The sequence below is a fragment of the Girardinichthys multiradiatus genome, chromosome 7 (genome assembly GCF_021462225.1).
Source record: "Girardinichthys multiradiatus isolate DD_20200921_A chromosome 7, DD_fGirMul_XY1, whole genome shotgun sequence".
NCBI lineage: Eukaryota > Metazoa > Chordata > Actinopteri > Cyprinodontiformes > Goodeidae > Girardinichthys > Girardinichthys multiradiatus.
The window spans coordinates 41,437,244-41,455,802 of NC_061800.1; the positions used below are offsets into that span (position 1 = coordinate 41,437,244).

General features: G+C 42.0%; 1 protein-coding gene across 3 annotated transcripts in view; it reads left to right on the forward strand.

Moving 5' to 3' along the window:
* The window catches only part of LOC124871844 (zinc finger E-box-binding homeobox 2-like), a 45,276-nt gene extending 27,583 nt beyond the window's left edge, over window positions 1-17,693 (forward strand). For 2 of the 3 annotated variants that reach the window (XM_047371440.1, XM_047371441.1), the window contains 8 exons: window positions 1,992-2,213; window positions 2,922-2,990; window positions 3,301-3,495; window positions 3,741-3,955; window positions 5,243-5,351; window positions 6,514-8,363; window positions 9,805-9,985; window positions 14,971-17,693. In XM_047371440.1, coding sequence (XP_047227396.1) covers window positions 1,992-2,213; window positions 2,922-2,990; window positions 3,301-3,495; window positions 3,741-3,955; window positions 5,243-5,351; window positions 6,514-8,363; window positions 9,805-9,985; window positions 14,971-15,542 — 3,413 coding nt within the window. In that variant the 3' untranslated portion in view covers window positions 15,543-17,693. The remainder of the gene's footprint in view (window positions 1-1,991; window positions 2,214-2,921; window positions 2,991-3,300; window positions 3,496-3,740; window positions 3,956-5,242; window positions 5,352-6,513; window positions 8,364-9,804; window positions 9,986-14,970) is intronic. The other variant, XM_047371442.1, reaches the window with a different exon arrangement.
* Window positions 17,694-18,559: the final 866 nt, after the last annotated feature.

Genomic DNA, 18,559 nt, shown 5'->3' on the forward strand with positions numbered 1-18,559 from the left:
ATTTGACTATAACATAAGTAGAGGGACATTCCCCGTCCTGAAAGCCGGTCTATGAAGCACAGGCACCCCCAATCGACTGCCACCTGGCTCCCATGTAGAAGTGGTCCCCTGTTGCCTTTTTGAGCTGAGCCAGCCAAGTAGTAGTAGCCAAGGCTTGCTGAGCCAAACGCTCTCTGGTGAGCTGCCCGCCAGACCTTGCACCATGAAGGTGTCTGTATTCTGGTTGAGATTTGCTGTTATTTTCCTTCATCGAGATCCCTCCAGGTATTAGCTTGCTCTTTGTTTTAAGTGGAGCTGTTGAAGTATCTCAGTGTATGGTTCACGGCTGGTGGACGGACATATTTGGTTATCTGCTCTCCATCTGTACATCAAGATATGTTCCACCCCTATATTCATCATGACCAAAAAAATTATTTCCTGGATACAAGCGGCTGAAATGAACATTGTTTTCCTGACAGCTTCTACTGGAAAGAGATCCCATGAAAAACCCACAGCGCGTAGGAGAAATCTGTTCTTTTGTTTTTTCTACCCTGGAACACTTTGGAATCCAGCAGAACGAGCTGGAAGGTGCTGCAGAGTGGAGGGATGTCTGGGTTTTCTTACCAAAAAAATACTTTTTTTTTGTAAAACTTTCATATATCTCTGTTCTTTTTCTGACTTGATTTTAAACACCTCACTTATACTGGTAAGAGTTAACTTCTTGCACGTCCACAGTAAGGTGATCCATCTGCGTAACCGGCTGGGTTCTTTGAGCAGCAACAAACTGGATCAATAAAGCTAAAAAATCAGCTGATACCAGCTGATTTTACCAGCACCAGATTGATTCTGGTTATTGGTTATTGATCAGGGAGGATATATCGGTTCCCTGCTTTGGAACAACTGAATGTTGTTGCAGCTTACATTCTTTCAGTCAGGAAAGAAAAAAATAATAGAGGGGGTGGTTTGGGAGCACATTGGCCCTATGTGGGGGGGTCACATTAGACCCCCACGTATACCTTGGACCACACAGAGAGCGCTCCATCTCTCTCTGTTTGATCACAGAGGGCTTTACTCTTCTGAAGCGGTCACACCTCTTATTAAAGCCGGGCCTGTCCCACGCCCCCCCCCCCTCTCTCTTGGTATTCAGCCCAGGTCAGCAGATTTGAGCCCAGCCCACCGTGGCTCCCTTTTTAATTTGCACCTGTTGCGCAGTTGTCCGGGAGGCGAGAGCTGCAGCGGCTGCAGACAAAGATCATATTATGAACAGACTAATCTCCGTGTAGCTGAGAGGGTCGGGGGGTGTGTGTGTGTGTGGGGGGGGGGGTTGTCTGTTGCCTCCTGTGGGAGATCAAATCTGCAGCAGGAAGTGTGATAAGACACAGACGAGGGTTCCAACAATCTGTGTTCACTAAACGAGGCTGAAAATCTGACGCTGTTTCTAAGGCTGGACTCCCGCCTGCAGGCTGTTCCCATGATGTCATGTATCCCCCCACACTCCCAGCCCCAACCCTCACCCTTGCACACACAATTCACCTCAATCAGGTTCAAGTCAGTTCAAGTCCACAACTGACACACAGCTGACAAACAACACCGCACTAAAAAAGTAGTCATAAAGGAGTCAGAGGATGCTTAAACCATTTCTTTCAGAGGAAATCACAGCTCAAATAATTTGATCTAGCACGCTTTAAAAACAATCAATCGCGCTGTTATCAATTAGATGGAATTAGAATGTATCTTTCCTTTCAAGGTCCGTCCTGCCCAGGGTGTATGTGTAGCTTAGTTACAGACAGAGCTGTGAGACCTTAACGAGGTGTAAGACCTTAACGAGGTGTTGGGCAGGAGACGAGCAGAGAACTGTGAGCTGAATTAGTGTAAGAAGATTCTAACATTCATTCAGGAAGCTAATTAAAGAAAGAATTTTGGTTGATTCTTCTGGATGAAGATCCAGATGGAGAGCTGGTTCCAGATGTTTTATCAGCAGGATTAACTCCTCTTCTGTCTCTGTGTTTCAGTCCTGAACTATGACACTGTGTTGGAGACAACCTCAGAGACAGATGAGGATGACCAGACACTGCTCCGTGATGACAGCAGCTTCACAGGAGGAGGAGAGGATGAAGAGGCAGGCAGTCCAGTTGGTGTCCCGACTCCGGAGGTATCACCCAGGGTTGGCTACGCCTTGCTGTCCAACAGGAAGCCAGAGGACTCAGAGCACAGGGGGGAGGACGGATGTATCGGTGAGTTTCTGAACAAATTAGGAGCTCAGAGTCAGACTGAAATGTTGTATGTTCTTCCTGCATTCTCCTGGTTAGAACGGGTGGTGCTTCTTCACAGTAATAATTGAGGTCTTCCGAACACAGATCTTCTGTTACTTAAGTCATTAAAAACTTAGCTATTAGTTTGCTGAGTCTGAAAGGAGGAAGAACCAAAGCATGTGAACCTGGGTGAGAAGCAGGAGCAAAAACAGGAAGAGGGGGAATACCAGGAAGAGAACCAGACGAACATGGGAAGTACCAGGAGGAGAGGTAGAGGGAGAACCAGGAGGACAACTAAAAACAGTACCTGGGTGACCACCAGGAAAGAACCAGAAGGAGAACCATGGGGAGAACCATGGAATATCAGTGGAGAATCTAGGAATACCCAGAAAAAGAACAAAAAAGGAAAACCAGGAAATCACCAGAAGGAAAACCAGGTAACGACAAGGTGGAGGACCATGGGGAGAAAAACATAGAGAACTAGCAAAGAAACAGGGAGAAGATCCAGGAGAACATGGGGAAAAACTAGGAGAATTATTAAGATAGAAAGATAACCAGGAGGAGAACCAGAAAGTGGATGGAACAACCAGTGAAGAACCAGTTAGGAACTAGGGAGGAACCAGGGGCACAGCCATGAGGATGAAAGAAATAGAAGGAGTAAAATAAGGTGTTTGTGTTTTTTTCCCTTAGATGAGCACAGCAGCGAGTACGAGGCTGTGGCATCTGAGGCATCTCTGCAGGCAGTGGAAAATGGTGCAGGTGAGATCAATAATCAATATTTTGATCCATAACACAGTGAAGAAAAACAGATTAACCAAACTAAAATCATTCTGTTTGACATAAAAACATTTTTCAATTAAACTTTAATTTCGAACTCGATCTGTAAACCATAACTTTTTGTTCATCATTATCAGGTCTGTAGTTTTGCAAATTAGAAAGAGTTGTAAGATAGTTTGAATGAGGGCAGGACGCCTACAGGACAGTACTCAGGGAAGCAATGTTTCATGTGTTTTCAGGTGTATCTTTTTATGCTGATAATCATCTTTTCTTCATTTATACATTTTCTCAGGGAGACGACTGGACGGCATCTCCAAGCTAGATGAGTTCTTCCTGAAACGGAAGCTGGAAGATGACGACGGTCACCAGGCAACCATCGCCGAGTACCTGCAGCGCAGCGACACCGCCATCATTTACCCGGAAGCCCCGGAGGATGTAACAAGGCTGAACACGCCTGAGGCTGCTGCTCAGGATGAGGGCGAACACGGTGAGAGGATGGACTAAACAAAATCATAATAAACAACAACTTAAACACTATGAGCAAAAAAAAATAGAAAATAGTGTAATATTGAGTTTTGATAAAATTAAGGTTTAAATAGTTGTTTCGTAGAGGTGTAGACACAAATTATGGAGGATTCTCCCAATCAGGAGGTTTACAGACCTGATGGAAAACAACGAGCTGTGTTTTGAGTATTTTGGTTTTAAAGGATCCTGTGTGACCTTTCCCCGCAGACTTGCCTTCCAGTGCTCCAGACGACTTCGCCCAGCTGCTCACCTGTCCGTACTGTGAGCGCGGCTACAAGCGACTGACATCTTTAAAGGAACACATCAAGTATCGACATGAGAACACTGAAGAGACCTTCACCTGTCTGCTCTGTGCCGAAACCTTCACCCAGCGATCTCAGCTAGAGCGCCACATGACCACTCACAAGCCCCCTATGGACCAGGTGAGCTAACACACCTGCACTACATGAGCAACAGTTGGATTGAATTGAGGGATGGACAGATAGACAGAAAGATGGACAGACAGTTAGTTTATTGACCTATGATCATATGAATTAGCTCATGATTCTAATGAGTTCAGTATCATCAGAGCTCTTCAGTCCTCCTGTGGTGATTTAGGTTCGGATAACCTATTAGTTGTAGCCCCGCCTAACCACTGCAAATGCATCCTGTGTAGGCGGAGTCTCTTCCTGCGGCGGCAGCTGTGTTTGGGCGTGCAGCCTGTAAATGCAGCTCATCACTTCGTGTTTTAATCTAATGATGAGGCTGTGTTAAATGCTTCCTGCACACGCCTGTTCTCTGCTCCATAGGATCCAGGAGTCTCATTAGAGTCAATAACTAAGCTCCAAGTCATTCCATTTTCCAATTACACCATGATCGTAATGGGATTACCTTATCCAAGCAGTCGGCTGTCAGGATCTTACAGTTCCTCAGACCTCCTCACAGACTGAACCAGGACCAGATGGTCTTTTCCCTGCTGGGCTGGAGAATCATAATCCTCTGAGTGTTTATCTGAGGACACCCTGAGTTAAACCGTTAAACCGAGACGAGAGGCTGAACTCAGATCAGTGCATGTTTCACCACAGACATGCCAAACATCCAGAGGTTTTTCACAGGAGACAACGAGACACCTTATCAAGACCCCTGAGCTGCACCGTTAACTCAGAAACTGGATGGATGGATGGATGGATCTCCTTGAATAGCTGAAGACAATCAGCCTCACTGTCATGTTTCTCCTTCAGTCCTAACATCATTCCTACAGACACACCCCAGAGGTTCACAGTGAATCTGCATGTAGGAATTCAGTGTTTTCCTTTTACCCCTAATATTAATGTCATTAATGGTTCCAAATGACGTGTAACCTATTCATCGTGTCTTTTCTCTGTGGTTAAGCAGCGTCACAGCAAACAGATTATAGAGGTGTTTTATCTGCTGAATAAACAAAATGACTGTTCAGTGTTTGTGTTTTATGTGAAATGAAAGGACATGAGCTTCCACTCTGTTGTGGAGGGAGGACATCCCCCATCACTCTGTGTTTTTGCTTATGTGTGTATTTGCATTTGAAATGTTGGGAATGTACCTCAACCAGAAACTGCTGCCTGTGAACAGTCAGCCCACTCTGTTTCTCAGAATGCTTTTTGCCCTCAGACTTCCAGGAGAATCTGTTTCTATCCTCTCTGCTCCACTCCCACTCCTCCTCCTCCCTTCTAATTGGTTTCTCCTCTCTGCAGCCACCACTGCTCAGTGAAGGAGCTGCAAACCGCAAGTTCAAGTGCAGCGAGTGTGGAAAAGCCTTCAAGTACAAGCATCACTTGAAGGAGCATCTCCGTATTCACAGCGGTGAGTGGAGCAGAGTGGTGGGGGAACAGATGAACACACAGGTTTACCACCCTGTTCACTGATAAAACACCAGACACAGACTTGGAGAAAGAGCCCAGAAGGTGCAGTTTATTAGTAAAAATAAACACAGTATCCTGATGGAGCTGTCTTATAACCTCTTTAGGATCATTAACCAAACTATTTTCTTTAACATATTCATACAAAGAAAATAAATAATAAAAGTAAGGTCAGTTTTAATATAAAACAGGAACAGGTCTCTGAGCTCCTGATGATGGGGAAATGTGGAAGAGAAAACCATCTTTTATCTGGAAACATGTTATTTTCTAACATTTCACCCTGAAAAAGCCACATTGATCCAATGGTAAAGTAAAAGTTTCTACAAATGAGATTGTTGATGGTGTATTCAATTCAATTCAAAGATACTTTATTGATCCCCGAGGGGAAATTAGAATTCCAGTACAACCCATCCAAACATACATCATGACACAAGACAAGGGGGGGATGGGTCACCGAGGCTTTGCTGCCCACTCACAGGCGCTGCCCTTGCTAGATGAGAAAAGAGGCCACATTAGGTAAGTAGAGGGAAAAAAATCATATTTCACACTTTATCCTTAGCAGGATACAGTTTGAGATTGCAAAAACCCTCAGCACAAAGAAGCAACAAGTTTACAAAACAACATCATGCCGGGAACGGTGAAGGTGGTGTGAGGGGGTGTATATGTTTATCTTGAGCATGTGTGTGTGTGCAAGTAAGTCCATGAAGCACTGTCCCAGAGGCCATTGTCCTTGATGGTACGTTGGAATGTTCATCAACCGGCCACAAAGGTCTGAGCAGGTCCACAGATGTCCTCAGGGAAGGGAGGGGGCAGAGGGAGCGTCATGTTTACATAAAGTGTCTTTATCAGGATTACATATTTTCATATATCCAAAAATTGGATTTTTGACCTACTTTATAAGTGATCAGCAGCTTGAGCAGGTTAAAATGAAAATCGGGTTATTCCTGACCTGAATGAGGACTGAGCAACTTAATTAAGTCAGAAAGGGAGTCCTGGTTGTAATGAACTGAATTTTCAGTGTTTGAAACATTAGGACGAATCTCTGTCTGCAGAATAAAACAGAACTGTGATTTCAGGCTGGAAGTAATCCTTGTGTTGTGTTGCAGGTGAAAAGCCGTACGAATGCTCCAACTGTAAGAAGCGGTTCTCCCACTCGGGATCCTACAGTTCCCACATTAGCAGCAAGAAATGCATCGGCCTGGTTTCCTTTAACGGACGAGTACGCAATGGGAACAACAGCAAACCTGGTTCCTCTCCAAACTCCACAACCTCTTCACCTGGAAGTGGGCGACCCCTTGGCCTGCAAGACCAGCAAGGTCAGCTGGACATAAAAACCGAGCCAATGGACTTTAATGAGTACCGGCTGCTAATGGCCTCGCAGCATGGGTTTGGGGGACCAGGAATCTATCTAAATGGTCGTAGCGGAAGCCCACTGGGTATCCATAGCTCCTCACAAGCCTCATTTCAACAACTGGGTAGCATGGGGATTGATCTCTCTCTGCTGGGCTACACGGGACCTCTTGGGAGCAGCCTGAGTGAGGTCCAAAAGGTGCTCCAGATCGTGGGCAACACTGTTTGTAGGCAGAAGATGGATGGAAATCCAGAGGAGTTGTCCAGGCTTAGGGTCTATATGAAGGAGCTGGGTGCCCAGATGGAGGCACAGGCCAGCTTTCAGGTGATAGGCCACAGTAGTCCTACCAAGAGTATAATTGACTACACACTGGAAAAGGTCAATGAGGCCAAGAACCTGATCAATGACTCCAAAATGCAAATGGAAGTTAAGAAAGAGAAACCAAACAAATCAGTTGATCTCAGCAGTGAAGAAAAGTGGTCTGGTGAACAGAACCAATTCCTGACATTTTCCTGTCAATATTGCAAGGAAACTTTCCCCGGGCCAATCCCCCTTCACCAACATGAGCGCTACTTGTGTAAAATGAATGAGGACATAAAAGCAGTCCTTCAGCAGCCAGAGAGCAGTCCTGTTGGCTGCAGAGGGCCGAGGGCTGATGAACTGTCCCGAATTGAGAGGGCAAACAACCCCACCAACCCTTTCAAGGACCACATGTCAGTGCTGAAGGCCTACTTTGCCATGAACACTGACCCCAACTCTGAGGAACTGCTTAAGATTTCCCTTGCTGTCGGCCTTCCTCAAGAGTTTGTGAAGGAGTGGTTTTTACAGTGGAAAAGTCAAAACAACCACATGGACAGTTTGAGGAAAAAGTTACCCACTCATGAGCCTGGTGGACCAGACTACAGTTTAAGTCGGTCTCCGGGGTCTCTTCCTGTTATTGATTTACACAATGGCTTTATTAACAGTGATGCCTCCCACAAACTTTCAAACAACAATCAGTTTATAGCCAACAGGCAGCCAAAGGCGGACAAACCACTAGATCCTGCGGACCCCTTGAGGAGCAACACTCCATCTCCCCTAAACCTGTCTTCCACTTCATCAAAACACTCCCAAAGTAGCTCTTACACTCCAAACAGCCTGACTTCTGAGGATGCCCATGGGGATATTCCTCTGGATTTGTCGCTTCCCAAACACATGGCACAGAAGCGACTAAGGCCCAATGGTTTTATCACTGAGCACAACGGCGAGGTTTCAGGACGTGAACAGGGATCTGGACCTTTAGAGGTTGTCAACATTAAGAAGGAAGTATTGGGCTCTGAGAGTAGTGGAAACTCTATCCATCAGCTGGAGAAAAGCACCAGTCCAATTTTTGGGATTAATCCCTTTGCTGGTGGTCCTGTGTATACCTCTTTGCCACCCCATGGAGCCTTTCCTTCACCCACCTTCATAAGTGCTGCTCAGGCTACCATCCCAGGCCTCAGACCCTACCCAGGCCTTGACCCCATGAGCTTCCTGCCCCACATGGCCTACACCTATGCCACAGGGGCTGCAACATTTGCAGAAATGCAGCAGAGAAGAAAGTACCAACGAAAGACAGGTTTTCAGGTAAAACTAGTTCATGATATAGAAAATGTTCTCCTATGTCCTTTCACCATGGTCAGTTTATTACAAAGATTGTCAAACCTGAGAATGATGGCTCTGCAGACACAGAGTGTTGGCCATATGAGCTATGGACTTAAAAAGGTATAGACTTAACAGGTACTTGGTATTATTTCATGTACTCTTCCGCAGAGTTAAACCAGAGTTCTACTCACAACCTTGAATCTACTGGTAGTTTAGGGACTTTTTGGGCTCTGAAAGTCTCTGACTTGTCATGTGAATGAGCAGGAAAATTTCTTGATGAGTTTTAATACCATGGCATGAAGACTGTAAGATGATATGAGTCTTTAAAAGGTTTTACACAGTGTAAAACAGAACTCAGAGACAGGGCTCGATAAAAAGAAGTTGTATTTTATATTTTATTTTATTAAGGTTGGTTTTTGTTTTCACATAGAAAGTGATACTTGTATTGTTTTGGCACATGAGCAGGCATATTAGACTGATAGTAGCACACCTTCAAATTACAGTTAAAGTGAAAAAAACTTTTAGTTGGTAGATAGCTCCATTGGCCGTGGGCTTCACTGTCACTCAATTTCTTCATAGTTTGAATCGACGATCATCCATTTATGTTAACTTACTTTTAGGAAAGTCTCTTTAAAGTAGAGTTGGAACTGGTTCTGTCTCAGCAGTTGTGTGATCAACAATGAGTTACAGTGCCTTAGAGTGAAAAAAGAAAAAAAAGAGCTGTCTTCAGAGTGATGGGAACCTTCATAAAGTTCATGCAGATGATAGCTGCACAATATATTAAATCATAGACATCATACCAGTATCAATACTGTATGTACAGGATGAATGAACTTTTCTTCTCATTGATGCCCTCACCTGGTATAGATTTGTTTGACTGAAATGCTAAGGCCCATGGAGAGTGACTGGAACATTGTAAGGAAGGATAAAATAGGATAAATAAGGCCTAATTGCAATTGATATCATTGCACTGTTTTACAATTGCCCATCAGCATGTTATCATGCATCTTTACTGCAGATCCAAAGGACCTTTTCATAAGGGAGGAACGTTTTATAGTTCTTAATGTTTTGACTGATGTATCATCCAGCAACACAACAATCGCAGTTGTGAACGTAGACGTAAAACAACCTTGAAGGAGCGTTTGGTCTAAAAGCACCTCTTTAAAAGAGGGACTGCTTCTGACCATAGTTTGGTTGTTTAAAAAGTCACCTGGAACATCTCCTGCACAACCTCGTTCATTCCATCCCCCTCCCCCACCTGTTTTGAAATGTCTCCTGGATGAAGGGACTTACCCAGGTTGGGCCTTTAAGCCCTGTCCAGACTTGGGATCATCGGGGGAGGAGGGGGGTGATGGCAGAAGGTGTCTCGGAGCGTGAAGTTGACAGGTGTGGGATTATGACTGAAGCTATGTCTTTGTCTCAGGGGGACCTGCTGGACGGGACGGCGGACTATCTGTCAGGCCTGGACGACCTGACAGACAACGATTCGCTGCTCTCCAGGAAGAAGATTAAGAAGACTGAAAGTGGTATGTACGCGTGTGACTTGTGCGACAAAACATTCCAGAAGACCAGTTCCCTCCTAAGACACAAATATGAGCACACAGGTATATATAACACTTGGACATTTCTTTTTAACCCCCCGTTCTCCTTTAATCTTCAATTCCTTCACACTTTTGTTTCAATCTCAACTCTTTACTTTTGTTTCTCAAGTAGCTCCCCACTCGTAGCTTTTCTGATCTGTTTTTTTTTTCTCTGCAGGCTGCTGCCTTTAACACGTTCTCTTCTTTCAGCAGCTGGTTGTGGAGGCGATCACTGAAACTATGAGAAAAAACATGTTTGGCAACATCAGTTTCAGACTGTGATAAAAGGGGGGGAATTTGGTTTTAGTTCCTGTTTGTGTCTGAGTGAAGATCCAGAGGAATCATTTAATTAAAACAGACATTCACTTTTTAGCTTTACCCTGGAAACAGGGTAAATCTGTGATTAAGCTCAGCAGAAAAGGTGAACCTACTGTATGGCTTCACGTTAAACATGACTCATTTTAACAGCACAGTTTTTACCTTTATATTCCAAGACAAGACAAGGCAAGTTACAGTCATGGCCCTAAATGTTGGCACCCTTGAAATATTTCAAGAAAATTAAGTATTTCTCACAGAAAAGTATTGCAGTAACATGTTTTGCTATACACATGTTTATTCCCTTTTTGTGTATTAAAACTAAACAAAAAGGGAGGAAAAAAAGCAAATTTGACAGAATGTCACACTAAACTCCAACTCTGGGCTGGACAAAATTATTGGCGCCCTTTCAAAACTGTGGATAAATAAGATTGTTTCAAGCATGCGATGCTCCTTTAAACTAACCTGGGGCAAGTAACAGGTGTGGGCAAAATAAAAATCACACCTGAAAGCAGATAAGAAGGAGAGAAGTTCACTTAGTCTTTGCATTTTGTGTCTGTGTGTGCCACACTAAGAATGGACAGCAGAAAGAGGAGAAGGGAAATGTTTGAGGACATGAGAACCAAAATTGTGGAAAAATATCAACAATCTCAAGGTTTTGGGTTTGTTTTGCTGCCTCTGGCACTGGGTGCCTTGAATGTGTGCAAGGCATCATGAAATCTGAGGATTACCAACGGATTTTGGGTCGCAATGCACAGCCCAGTGTCAGAAAGCTGGGTTTGTGTCTGAGATCTTGGGTCTTCCAGCAGGACCATGACCCCAAACATACATCAAAAAGCACCCAGAAATGGATGGCAACCGAGCACCGGAGAGCTCAGAGGTGGCCAGCAATGAGTCCAGATCTAAATCCCATTGAACACCTGTGGAAACATCTTAAAATTGCTGTTGGGAAAAGGCGCACTTCCAATAAGAGAGACCTGGAGCAGTTTGCAAAGAGTGGTCTAACATTCCAGCTGAGAGGTGTAAGAAGCTTATTGATGGTTATAGGAAGCGACTGATTTCAGTTATTTTTTCCAAAGGGTGTGCAACCAAATATTAAGTTAAGGATGCCAGTAATTTTGTCCAGCCCATTTTTGGAGTTTGGTGTGACATTCTGTCCATTTTGCATTTTTTTCCTTCCTTTCTTGGTTATGTTTCAATACACACTAAGGGAATAAACATGTGTATAGCAAAACATGTGTTACTGTAATCCTTTTCTGTGAGAAATACTGCATTTTCTTGAAATATTTCAGACATACTAACATTTAGGACCATGACAGTGATCATAATCATGTGCTTTTGGGGCCTAAAAAAATGTATGCTATGTTTTCTTTATTAAGCTGAGGAAATTCTGACTCACTAGTTGATATTATGAATACAAGGCCTCAGTGACTGTGGCCATGTGGTAACACAAAAATATAAATTTGCATGTAATCACCACACATATGGAAAGAGATGCAGTGCTCCATAATCTGGGGTAGCATATGAATAGTGGTCCAAGAAAGCAGCCTTGAGGACCTCCACAAATAATCTTTGTATGCTCAGATTTATATTTTCCAAATGACAGAAAATAATCTCAGTCTGCAAAGTAAGACCAGAACCAATTTACAACAGTGTCAGACCACACCTCCTACTCTTCCAGTCTATTAGTCAGTATGTTATGGTTACCTGTGTCGAATGCAACGGTGATATGGAGTTAAACCACTGGATATTACTGTTGAGATGACTGTTTCCTGTGCAGTTTTAGTGCAGTTAAACTTGCAGACAGACCAACAGCAGGAGAACTTTCCGTAAATAAATCTGGTGCCAGAGTACCATTTTTCAGTAACTTTTCTTCAAAACAGAGAGGAGTTTTAAACCAGAAATCAGTTTCGTAAAGGTGATAAATTGCCATCCTACCTGTTTTATTCATAGTCTTTCTCGGCATTGCATCATCCCGTCATTTTTATGTCCAGAAAAAGTAATCCTGAGCAGAAAAACAGGCAGCCAGTATTTAAACCCACAGACCTCATGTTTAATTCAGTAGTGTTATGTAAACAGTTTCTACGTTACATTTTCTTGAGGTTTGAATTTTCCTGTATGAACTCTGTTTGCTTTTCATTTTTACATTTTAATGTTTTCTGTTTATTTCCTTTTAATATGGAGCCTAAAGCTCAACAGAGTGCTGTTTCCTGTTGAACTCAAACTGATGTTAATATTGTGAAATCTGAAATAAGTTCCCATAGTTGTTTATGTTCCTTTCAGAACAATCTACTTGTTTGACTGAACAATTGTTGGCATCAATCAATCTAGGAAGGGCTATAATGCCATTTAATAACAGTGTGACATCTATCATTATAATGAAAAAAAGATTACTCAGAAATAGAAAGAAATTAAGGCAGCTGCCAGTCTTCTAAGTAGAGGACATCCCAACTAATTCACCATAAGTTTAGACTGTGCTATGTTCAGAAAAATTGCAATAAATGAGGGGTTCCATTTCAGACTCCTGCAGGCCTCAGTTTACAATATAACATTAGCTCTTTCTGTTTTACAATCTTTTACAGTAGAACGATGTCTGGACTCATGTTGTTTGGACAGACGAGACCAAAGTAGAGATTTTTGGCCATAGCACATAGTACAGATGTTTGTAAAAAAAAAAAAAAAAAACATACCAATTGTCTAACAAGGTGGTGGAGACGTGATGATTCGGACTTGTTTAGTAGCCAGAGAACTTGGTGACATTGCACACATTGACCATGAAAACTATTCTTGAGTAAAATCAGAGGACATCTGTCCAACAGCAGAAGCTTGGGCCAAACTGGGTCATCAACAGGACAAAGATCCCAAACACTGCAGCAAATCTGTTGCAGAATGGCTAAAATAGCAAACAATCAGGGTGTAGCAACGGTCTAATCAAAATCAAGACCTCTGTCTGATTAAAATGCTGTGCTGGGACCTGACGAGAGCTGTACAGAAATGAATGTATTCAAACCCCAATGAGCAAGAAGCTTTGAGAGACTGATAAGGTTCTACAGAAAATAACTACTGATAATTACTGCTGCTAAAGTATTTCCCATGACTGTATGTATAAGCCATCAGTTTAAACAAACTTTTTCTCAGAACCTGTAATGTAGCCAGAAAGCCAAAAATGTACAACACATTCATTGAACAACTTAAGACATGTCAACGTTTCCACTTAAAATCAGTGTTGACCATGCAGTTGGTGCTTGTGTGTAAACACCTGCTCCACCTTGACCTCTTTCATTTTATTGCATCATCCTTCATTTACCTCCCCAACACTGGAGCAGAACACTGCCTCACTTATATTTACTACTGTATGTGTAGGTGTGTGTGCATTTTAGTGTGCCAGTTATGGTGGATGTTTCAGGTCTTCCGTGTGTGTTTTTAGGAACAACCTGCCTCCATGTGTCTGAGAAGCTTTGGATGTGTGTGAAGCTGTGTTTTTGGTGCATGTGTGCGTGGGATGCCTGATTGGATGGGGTTCTGTCTGCCAGTTGGCAGCAGGGAAAGCATCCTGCTCAGTCAGATGGAAGAAATGTCCACCCATACGGAGTTGTAGTAAATCCAGCAAAGAGGGTGTGTGTGTCTTTGTGTGTGTGTGTGTGAGAGAGAGAGAGAGAGAGAGAGAGAAAGACAACTGTGCAGATTTCATGCTTTTCTTCAGGTTAAATCTGGCACCGTGATGTCATCAAGCCTCATGCCCCCTGATAACCTTCAAGCATCTCACAGTTGTCATGGCAACATATGAACAAACAGCATAACCAGACACAATTTAAAGTTGCTGCTATGGAAAGTTTTGTCAATGTTTTCATGAGACAAATAGAAAATTATTTTTAAAACAGAATAGTACAAATAAATAGCCTACACTAGTATTGTCCAACATCAGTCACAATCAGTGAGGATTGAGAGGATTGTGAAGCAAAGCCCATTCAATAGCCACTGGGAGATCCACAAGGCGTGGACTTCAGCTGGAGTCAGAACGTCAAGAATCACTGCCAGGACATGAGCCACAACTACCCAATTTTTGTGTTAAGACATAGCTTAAGAGTAGACAAAAGACATCAGAGCCAACACTGCAGACAAGCTGAAGGCCACTTTGAAACTGACCTAGACAAACCTGATCTTCTCAGCAGAACTGATCATCTCCATGTCACGCCACACTGATGTAGTTATTCATGCACAAGGAGCCCTGACCAAAAGATGAAAGCATATACTGTACACAACATGAAAATACTTTATAGTAGGCCAACATTTCTGTTTTAAAAATAATTTTTACATTGCTTTTGTGTAGCATAATGTTATGAGAATTTGAACTTGGTTTTCATTGGCTCTAAGCCATACTCATCAAAATTAACAGAAACAAACAACTGAAATACGTTACTGTGTGTGTGATGAATCTGTGTAATATTTAAGATAAACGTTTTAACTACTGACATATGGTTTTTGCTGACATTAATTTATTTACATGCAACCTTTAAGTTACTTTGATAGATGTTGTGAATGTATTAGGCATGGTTGTCGATATCATCAGGATAACAATAAATGTGTTGTTACTGATGGCTTTCACAGATAAAGTTTCTGCTGTTTTTTTGTGTCCTGAAGAAGTTTGATTTGTCCTTAAAGTCTCCTGCTGTCTGTCCTCTGTGTGTCTCCAGGTAAACGTCCACATCAATGTCAGATCTGTAAGAAGGCCTTCAAACACAAACACCACCTCATCGAGCACTCACGCCTCCACTCAGGGGAGAAACCCTACCAGTGCGACAAGTGTGGCAAGCGTTTCTCCCACTCTGGTTCATACTCACAGCACATGAACCATCGCTACTCCTACTGTAAGAGGGAGGCCGAGGAGCGCGAGGCAGCCGAGAGGGAGACCAATGTAGGAGCACTGGCTGGAGGTATGGAGCCCAGCGAACTGCTGATGAGGAGGGCCTACCTGGAAGGCCTCGGGCCTCTCGGATACTCCGATCCAGAGGAACAGCCGGAGGACAGTGGTACCATCTTTAGAGATGGAAGAAAGGGAGGAGGAAGACAGGAGGAGGAGGGAGTGGACAATAAGATGTATGAGGAGATGACAGATGGACAGGACGCAAGTTTCAGGAACAGAGAGGAGGAGGAGGGTGACAGCAGGAGCCAGATGGACTCGCTGATGGATGAAGGGGGCAAAGACTCAGCACAGCTGATGGACACTTGTTCACGAGAAGGGAAGACAGACGGCATGTTGGACTGATGGAGGAAAGAGAACGGGAAAAAAGATTTGTTTGTGAGGTTTGTGAGGTCCAGTTTCTGCTTCATGATGAAGGCTAATAGATGTCTGATTGGCTGAGAGGATGTTGGTCATTGGTCAGATCTATATCCGAGTTAGTGTTATACATCAGGCTTCCATATAAAGTCAACAGCGATCCCATGAGAGTGAGGGTTATGTGAGACACCTGATCCCTGTCTGACATCAGTCAGGCTCCCACTGAGTTAATCGGTTGTTTTTACAAAAAAGAATAAGAAAACGTTTTTTTCTCGTTTATCATGTTCAGTCTGAATTAAAAAAAAAAATTAAGTATCATTTTTAAATTGCCAATTTTTAGCTTTAATTAATTTTTGCAATTAAATTAGTTTTTACCATTAGTGTACGTATTCCCATTATTTATGACAATGATCACATTTTACATACAATTCTGACTCATAAAATATGACCCTTGATCAATACCAAATTATTATGAGCAATCTGTTAAGAAATATTATTAAATGCCCCTTTAGTTGGTACAAACTGACGCATGGTCAGTTTAAAGTGTCTGACAGCAGATAGTTTCTTCTGATACCAGCAAAGGTTGAGTACACAACAACCAAGCTGGAAAGTTGGGTAATGGCAAAGAAGGAAAGAAACATTCTTAGCTTGTTAGCTGATAGCTTGTTAGCAGTTAGCTTGGTAACTATTAGCTGGTCAACTGTTAGCTTTTAGCTTGTTAACTGTTAGCTTTTTCCACCAGCCTATAAAATGTAAATTTTCTGCCACATTAAGGTACTCTACTCAGTGTTAAACCAGAACTTAGATTTCTGGTTCTGTTGGAAGTGGAAGCTGTAAAATCTGTCGGATTGAACTTGAAAAATTATGAACATTTAACATTGAGAGCTAAAGCGTGAAGTGCCCTGATGAAGAGGTGTCCATTTAGCCTGAATAAGTACGACCCAAGTTTTTGATCGTTAAATGTTAAAGTAAGCCAACCCTAACCTTCAGTTTGCAGGATTACCACTGACCTGAATCATGAAGCAGGACCCGCTGGTTTAAAATCCATGTTATGCAAAATAAGAAGAAAATAAAAAGTAATAATAATAATTATTCTAATAAACTAAGTGAAGCGCTTGTTAATGTACAGTATTATAAAGGCCTGAAAGCTGTGTGGTGCTCTGATGTTCCTAACCTCTGTGTCTTGTTGTGTTCGATAAAACCACTTCAGGAAATTGCACTTGGCTCCCTGAATCACTACAAAATAATAAAAAAGAAATATAAAAAAAATTTAAAGAGGGAAGCCTGGAACACTCGTTCACATTATGTCAGTGTTAATGTTATTCTGTCTCCTTTTAATGTGACGTTTTTATATATATTTTTATCCGACTTTATTATTTTGCCAACAAATCACATGACTCCGGGCCTCTTGAGTTGTTGTTTTTTCTGCAAAGGAATAGTTAAACCTGTGTGAGTTTTCAGTCTTAAATCGGAGAGGCAGGAGTGGAAAATTAAAGGGCTTGTCTGGAAAAAGAGGACGGAGCCTTTTCCTCCAGAGAAAGCCTTATATGCAAACCTTTCACCTGTTTCTAAAGTGCCATTCCTGTGCAGTGACACACCTGTCCTCTCACCCTGTCAGTATTACTTTAGATAGGTGCCATTTGTAGTTTACAACTGTTGGTGCAATTTCTATTGTTTTTTTCCATGACAGTACTTTTTACAGTATTAATTTTTGAATTTACCAACAATAATTTCACTTTTTATTTGAGAAATTTCCATTTTATTTATGTGCGTCCTTTTATATTGCTGTGTTTATTTATTTCCTACTGTAGTGTACAGTATTAGGGTTCCTCACAGAAATATATTTTGGTAAAATTGTTCCATCATCAAATCTTGGAACATAAAAGTCGATCAGGTCGTATAATTTTATTTCATTTGAAGCTACTGAAAAAAATCTAAATTTGGGGAACATTTGATACAACATTTTATGTGCAAGCACTGTATTAATAAGAATCCACTTTATTCATGCCTTTGAAGAGAGGATGAAGAACTGATGATGAAGGAAGTCCAAAAATGTCTGAAGTATTATGGTTTAATTTTTTATGTTGGAATAAATGTAGCCAAATTAAATTTTAATAAAGCCGTGTTATTCTTCTTGAAGCATCTCTGTTTTATTCATTACCACCCTAAAGATGACGATGTTTTAACCCTCCTCATGTTAGCATAACAGTGTGTTCAATTCAATAAAAATTCAAAATGACTATTAATCCCAAAGGGAAATTTAATGTGGTTCCACTTTTGCTGCTAGAACAGCCATGACCCATCATGGCATGGACTCCTCTGGATCACTGAAGGTTTGCAGTGGTAACTGCCACTATGGTGTTAGCAGCAGATCCTTTAAATCCTGTAAACTGTGATGTGGGGCCTCCTTGGATTGGACTTGTACGACCAGAACATCCCACAGATTCTTGATTGTATTAATATCTGTGGAAATAAAAAGCCAGGTCAACACCTCGGACTGGTTGCTGTGCTACTTAATGTGTTCCTAAAGACTTTCTGTTTTGTGCCATTGAGCATTATCCTGCTGAAAGAGGTCAGATAATATGTTTGCTATGAAAATGTGTCATGGGGCTAAAAGTGACATTGATATGGATGTCAGGAACCAACTTTTTGCAGCGGGTGGTTTGTTCTTATACAACACAGCCAGCACAGTGGATTGATGCAGATGAAGAATCTTTAGGAAAACATTTTTACTCACAAATTTAAATCCTTTTACAATGGAAAATGTTGTGGACAACACAAAACATATGTGTTTTAACAGCTATGCTTTTTAAATTCTCTTTAATTTCATGACAAATAGGACCACACGTATATAGTGACTTTTACTCAAAGGCAGACTTTTAAACTAAGTTTTTTTTTTTAAAGAAAGATTGACTTGAATCTTGTTATAATTGTTCATAATAGAAAAATTATATTTTAGGCGACTGAAATAAAAAGCAATTGATCGCAGAGAAATTTCCAAACTG